This window comes from Strongylocentrotus purpuratus, unplaced genomic scaffold (assembly GCF_000002235.5).
Source record: "Strongylocentrotus purpuratus isolate Spur 01 unplaced genomic scaffold, Spur_5.0 spur5_scaffold_6, whole genome shotgun sequence".
In the NCBI taxonomy this organism is placed as follows: domain Eukaryota; kingdom Metazoa; phylum Echinodermata; class Echinoidea; order Camarodonta; family Strongylocentrotidae; genus Strongylocentrotus; species Strongylocentrotus purpuratus.
In genome coordinates this window covers 15,452,509-15,459,539 of record NW_022145612.1, presented here as the reverse complement: position 1 = coordinate 15,459,539, position 7,031 = coordinate 15,452,509, and the positions used below count along the sequence as shown (strand labels likewise).

General features: G+C 40.6%; 1 protein-coding gene across 2 annotated transcripts; it reads right to left on the bottom strand.

The window, feature by feature from the left end:
- Positions 1–1,803: 1,803 nt before the first annotated feature.
- LOC763718 lies at positions 1,804–5,784 on the bottom strand. Of its 2 annotated transcripts, none has more exons than XM_001199778.4 (3): positions 5,145–5,784; positions 4,591–4,769; positions 1,804–3,048 (listed from the first exon to the last, which is right to left on the bottom strand). In XM_001199778.4, exons 1-3 carry the CDS (start codon positions 5,629–5,631, stop codon positions 2,302–2,304), a joined length of 1,413 nt encoding a protein of 470 aa, XP_001199778.2. In that variant the 5' UTR covers positions 5,632–5,784; the 3' UTR covers positions 1,804–2,301. The 2 variants fall into 2 exon arrangements, with proteins under 2 accessions (XP_001199778.2, XP_011664725.1); XM_011666423.2 differs by having other exon boundaries at positions 1,804–3,003; positions 5,145–5,783.
- Positions 5,785–7,031: the final 1,247 nt, after the last annotated feature.

The window sequence follows — 7,031 nt, the reverse complement described above, 5'->3', positions numbered from 1 at the left end:
TACACGATAAAATTGACGATATCGTGAACTTTATATCGTGAACTTTTCACGATAAAATTCACGATATCGTCAATTTCATCGTGAAAAGTTCACGATAAAGTTCACGATATCGTCAATTTCGTGAATTTCTTCGTGAAAAATATGCAATAAAATTGACGATATCGTGAATTTTATCGCATATTTTTCACGATTTAGTCTATTCGCGATGTCCCTTCAGGGCCACCATAATATCTATATACATTCAAGGTTTTCACATTCTTAGTTGCCTTATATGATTTTGTTTAAATAGGCACATTTTATGGGAGTTGAAGACCTAGTATAGGCCCATTTGATTTTGAAAGGGAGCATTGACCGGTTGTACCCCCCCCCCCCTCCCCCTTTACCAAGTCCACCAGTGTGTACATATATGAGTCTGTGTGGACACCTCACATTTATAACCAAAAAAGAGAGAGAGAAAAAAATGCTCTTCCTTAACCCTAGTTATAGGTAGGGGCATAGAGGGGGAGGGACTAGAGGTAGCTGCCCCCTCTTGATGATTACGATATCAACTGTGTATTTTATATTTTGTGCAGCATAATGCTTCTGACCACCCCTCTCCCCCATTCAGCAGATAGGGGTCGATGTCCCTGGTTATAAAATAAATTATGATGATTGGTAGATTGATGATTAAGTTTACCTGACTTCTAAGAATTTGTTCATATTTATTTTTATTTTAAAGAGGGCCTACTTTCCGAGGATCCGACATGGCTAATAATGATAATACCCACACCACACGAAGGGGGGTTGTGTATGAGTCTGGTTTCAAATCCCGTTTAAGTATTTACGATGATTTTGATTTGCGGTCATAAAATTCTAAACCTAGCTTCAAAGTAGTTGCGAAACCCATAAATATCATTATAATCTTTAGTTGTAATTAATATAATATATTTCTTTATTTGACAGAAAGTTGCCCAGGGACTGTAGCTAGCTCCTCCTTGAAAGAAAATGGACTTTTGCCCAGGGACTGTAGCTAGCTCCTTGAAAGAAAATGGACTTTCGAGTCTTCGAAATGCGGATACAGTATTTGGAGCTTTCTAAGTTTTGGTTTCAAATTGAAAATCCGGGTATGGAGGCCTGAAATAAACACGATAATATCCCTCATAGTCATTGATATTAAATCAAAACAAACATTAAATTAATATATGTATTGATACGAAAGTCACGCATCAATTTGTAGTCTGAGCATTGTGGGGACATTAATACAGGAGTTTCGGAGATAGATCACACGCAACATCATCAGGAAACTAATAACAGTTATTACCAAAGGGACGGTCAGACGATGAAATGGGGAAAAACCCTTTTTGACTGGGATAATTATTGTCTGCTAAATCATAATACACAGTTCCTCTTCGTTAACCATTGATAGTTTAACGTGTTGATTCGAAGAAGGCACCTGCAATGGTCCTGTTATCACTTCGGTACAAGTGCCACGCCCCCTTCTCTCTCTCTCTCTCTCTCATGAAAAAAAATTTGGCTCGACAGGCATCTCTCTCTTTTACGTAATATCATTATACCGTCTTGGCTTTTGTTTTTCCGTGTAGCTTTCCCTCTATTCACTTCATAGAGGCATTAATGGATAGCTTGTTCAGATATAAGGGCTGGATCGTTTGGTAACTGCATAATAACATAATATCTCCTTGCTCTATAACCATTTTTCTTTTAAGATTTCATTTTTTCAGATCACATCCTGATTAAGTTTGACTCGCGTTACAAGTTACAACTGTACATGTACTTCTACTTGAATAATATTAGTGATACAAGAATATATTTGTAAAAAGGAACATTTTATTGGTAAGAAGTTGAACAACACTAGTTCCTTGCTTTACAACTCTTGTGCATGCTTATTATGTGACTAGACAGGTTCCGATATATTCATGAACATCCATGTACTTTACTGACATACAAAACAATAAACCCAAACGCGTAATAATACATAAAAATGAACATGCGATGGGCAAAACAATGAAAGGTGCCTCTTAAATTGGAAATGGTGCAAAGATTAAACAGGCAATGAACATTTAGAATGGACAAATACCTATTCAAAATATAACACTATACTGGACGTTCTTCTTTGTGAATCATGAAAATAGATTCGTTGCTTGGACATAATAACGTTATATAATGTACATCAACATGTAAAACAGAAAATGATATCCAGTTCCGAAAAGTCCAATGCATTGAGAACAAATTATCCAGTTCGAAAGGAAACGAAACGAACTTGAGGTCGTGGGGGATTCCAACTCATAGTTTCGTTTGGTTATCTCACGATTGTTCTTCGTCAAACATGGCTTGTACCAGCTGCTGCATGACATTGATCTTCAACTGTTCCTTCTTCCGTCCTTCTGGAATCTTAGACAACTGACTGGTGATCAACCTGCCAAAGATGGTATCATTGCTCTCCATCAAGTTTTGTCCTGATGATGGGGATGGCAGGAGAGTAGGTCCTTGCTGGTAAGGCTGGTTAATTGTCGATCTTGCTGCTTTAGCTGTTGCAGGAGGTGGGGACTTGGGCCTCGCGTGTTGTTGCTGCAACTGCTGTGGTTTTTGCTGCTGTTGAGGTTGAGACTGGGTCTGTTTCCTTAGAAGTTGCATTTGCAAAGCTCTTGATTGTGCCGATGTTGCAGGTATTGATAAGTTTGAAGTTGGCATGTTTACTTGTTGTTGGGCTAACTGCTGCCTTGGTACCCGGGAGGATGATGGTGTTGGTGAGACTTTCTCTCGTGATGCTTGCTGTGAGACTAAACTTCGCACGTGTGAAATGTTTATTTGGCTGCTTGGTGGCCCGGCTCGAGATCCTGCAGAGGATCCAGTTGAAGGCACGGTTGCCCGTTTCGATGTTTCCACTGGAGGTGTTGACACTGTTGCTGCCGCTCTGCTGAAGGTGCTCCGTTGTCTTAGGTCCCCACTGTTCAACATCTGACGCTTTTTCCGGAAACCTGTAGGTACGAGCAATTGCATACGGTCCTGGCCGCCAAAGCGGTCGGGTGTATTTCTGTTAGCTAGTCGTGACTGTTGGTTGAAGGATTCAAGAATCAAGGTAATGACAATTACATAATTATAAAGAAGCAATATCACGGGTAAAATGATTCTGTGTTAATCATGGAATGCGATGTATACATTCAATTAGCTGCCATAATACCCTACAAACATCATTTTAGGCTATCTTCAGGGTAAGTAAGTTTTTAGCCTATAAAATCAAAGGAGAGAAATTCATCGAGAAGTTGTAATGAAATTCAATATTATGTACCTGTTAAAAAACATTGAAACGAAAATTGCACTTAATGATAATACGCACATGACGTATAAGAAATAGATGAATATTAATGTTGGTAGAGTTGGAAGGACCACAGTGGGACATATTTTGGCACTTCGCAGGCTTATAGAAGGAGTAAAAGAAAATCAGCTCCCGGCTATTATCACATTTATTGACTTTCGCAAAGCCTTCGATACCATCCACAGAGGCAAGATGTTGAAGATCCTTACTGCATATGGCATACCGGAACAACTGGTGAATGCTATTGGCAAGATGTACGAAGACACCAAAGCAAAAGTAATATCACCTGATGGAGAGACTGACCTCTTTGAAATCATGGCTGGTGTGCTTCAAGGTGACACGCTTGCACCTTACCTATTTGTAATAGTCCTCGATTATGCCTTGCGAGCAGCTATAGACGGCCATGAAGAAGAACTTGGATTCCAACTAGAAAGAAGGAGAAGTAGGAGAGTTGGTCCGGAAATCATAACAGACCTAGATTTCGCCGATGACATAGCCCTGCTATCTGAGGAATTAGAGCAAGCCCAAAAACTCCTGAGCAGGGTGGAGACATCGGTAGGCAAGGTCGGGCTCCGGATGAATTCAGGCAAAACCAAGTTCATGTCATTCAATCACAGGGGGGTCATCACTATAAAAACAAATAATGAAATTCAGTTGGAGAATGTACCTGATTTCAAGTACCTGGGAGCACTGATGGTGAGCACAGAAAAAGATGTGAAAGCTCGTAAGTCAGCAGCATGGAGAGCGTGTAGCAAGCTTGGAAGAATCTGGAAATCTACTCTTCCTAGGCAGTTCAAACAACGTCTGTTTGTTGCTACAGTTGAATCAGTGCTTCTATACGGCTGCGAAGCATGGGCAGTTGCAACAAAGTTGGCAAAAGAATTAGATGGTTGCTACACCAGACTTCTTAGGACAGCATTCAACGTGCACTGGAGCCAGCATATGACCAATAAGGAGCTGTACGGGAATCTACCAAAAGTATCAGAAAAGATCAGGGAAAGAAGACTACGTTTTGCAGGCCACAGCTGTAGGAACATCAATGAACCAATATCTCAGCTTTTACTCTGGAAGCCTAAACACGGGAAGAAGAAACCTGGAAGACCTCATCTTACTTATACAGACCTACTCAAGAAGGATACGGGACTTGAACTGTCAGAGATAAAAGCAGCCATGCTGGACAGGAATGTGTGGATGGCCATCACAGCTCGGGCAGTTGACCCGACTTAAGCAAGTAAGCAATGTTGGTAGTTTCTTTTGAGAGGAGCCCTAGATCTTACCCATTTGTTTGCAAGAGCTAATTTTGCTGGTTGTCGCTTATGAACAGTTCTGCGAAGAAACGAATCGAGCTGATCGAAATAGGGCCACTTGGACTGATAAGTGGGACTTCTCTTCTGTTTGATGATCTCTTTTGTGTAGTATGTTCGAAGGTTGTTGTATTTCTTGATGACATCTTCGGCTAAAATATAGTTTTGGAAGAGGAGAGTATGGAAATTTATTTGGAAGATCAAGTTCAAACGAAAGCAGTGGGCATGATCACGGTTGAACCTAAAACTAAAAGACACCCCCCCCCCCCCCCAAAAAAAAAAAAATTGTTTAATTTTTTGTTTAATAACCCCCCCCCCCCCCCCCCCCCCGGTGGGCTCCCTCGATTTTGATAACCAAGTCTCTTCTTGAAATTAAAAAAAATCAATCAAGAATGATTACGATTTAACACATTATAATTTCCACTAGACAGAATAACAATATGAATGGTCAAGATGATCTTGATTCGATGATTAATAGTATTACTCAACTTTGGTTTCTTTTAAACTTTTATAGAAATGGGACTTACTAGACCACCCCAGCTCTTCACCAATCCTGCGAAAACTCCTTTTCCTCAAGAGCTTCTCCCTGTATGCCGCGTTGGTAATGTCCCATATTTGTGGGTGGTACCTGACCATCTCGATAAGGTTCACCACAGTCTCTTTCTCAGGTTTACTCGGAGTACCTTCTCGATCTCGAAGGATCATCGTGCCACTACCAGCACCAGGTACTGTTTCTTGATCGTCAGTCATGAACACGTTGTTGCTTTCAGAGCCCGCTTCGTTCTCAGCCGACATAAACATGGCCGCCGCAGCAGTCACCGCAGACCCTGCGTCGCTTGACGAAATAATTTCGACACATTCCTCTTTAATATCCTCCTCAGCATGGCCAGATGACTCCATTTTGGTCACTGAATTCTTCCACACAAGTTCCCTGATTACTTTAGGGTTTGAATAAGATCTAATTTCGATGCAATTTGGTGCAGGCCGAAAATAAGTAACGTTTGTAGAAAGCATAAAAGTCTGCAGACAACGCGTGTATCTAACTTATAAGCGATATCTGAGTGCACGGTGTCGTACGATATGCCTTACAGACAAAGGGAGTGTATACTAGCGCACTATACCATGTACAGTGTGGATTGGCGTTATTGCAGACACACACACGCAGACACACACTCACCCGACATTCACAAACAATTCGCTTTTTCTACAGACTACCTACGACAGCGGAGGGAATACCCCAGGCCCGTCTTCAGACTTCTCTCTCACTCTCTCTTGCATTGAAACCTATAAAATGCTATTTTCGTAATTTAACCAAATTTAATGCATGCGTCTGTGTGAAGTGCCTCGATACAAGTTGTTGCCAGTTAGGACAAGCATTGTGGATTGCCTTACCTAGCAACACTTAATATATGCAGTTGGCATTCTGACTATTGAAATACTTTAATTCTTATCAATTGAATGGAATAATTTGTATTGAGGCACTCTACAAAGACTTATGTATTAAATTTGGTTACATTACGAAAATGGCCTATTCATCACTTTTGCTCATAAGATGTATTCATAATAAATGGATGCTTCTTCAACAAGTGCTTCGTCAAGCATAATTATGGCGATTCTTCTGCAAACTATCGAAATAGTCAGTTTACTCGTTGTTGCTATGTCGAACAGGTATACATCGGGAAAGTTGTAGGTTTAAGTTTTCGATAACAACCATTGTTGGAGGAAAAGAAAATAGCACACTCAGAAAACGTGTATAAACTGCCAACTTATGTTTAATAGTGGTTTGACTACATGTTATTTGAAAGTAGAAAGCAGATGCCTATTGTCATTTTGTTTTTTCAGCTTTTTCACCCTTTTCTTTTTCTTGGGATTTCGCAACATTAACAGATTATAGCTGAAACGTTAGAGCGTATTTTCACTATACCGCCTACACACTGCCTTCTATAGTGATCCCCAAGATCCCTTGAACAACTTTCCATGCGTAAGGACATACACACAAATGTATTGAAATAATATGCAACCAAAGCTTTTTGTTAATATAGGAAGTTGTCATGATTGGGAGGAGAAAGTGTTGACGGTTACACGTAATTAATCTGTTGCCTTGACTGCGAATTTGGTTTCCGTTTCTTTATAGGCTGCAGCCAGAGGATGAGAAGACATAATAATTCAGACACATTCGCCACCCTCCCTCACCCAAACCCACCCCCACCCAAACCACCCTCTGATTTCCGCGTAATGTTACATTGCAAACCTGTCGGGCAAATGTCCAGAGCGAGATCCCTTTCAAATGTTTGGGAAAAGCACTTCGTCGTCTAGACAATTTATCTCAAATTACATCTTTCCGTGGAAACCTCGACGACGTGTGCCAACAAATCCGAAAGCATCGTCTTATTGTACAGCTTGTAAAAGATTTC

Excerpts from the sequence above, each read along its gene's own strand:
- LOC763718 (XM_001199778.4), bottom strand. The coding sequence starts at position 5,631 with ATGCTTTCTACAAACGTTACTTATTTTCGGCCTGCACCAAATTGCATC. Across the intron at positions 4,770-5,144 it reads TGAAGAGCTGGGGTGGTCTA|CCGAAGATGTCATCAAGAAA; the intron begins GTAAGTCCCATT and ends ACTATATTTTAG. Across the intron at positions 3,049-4,590 it reads TAGCTCTTGCAAACAAATGG|TCACGACTAGCTAACAGAAA; the intron begins GTAAGATCTAGG and ends TTCAACCAACAG.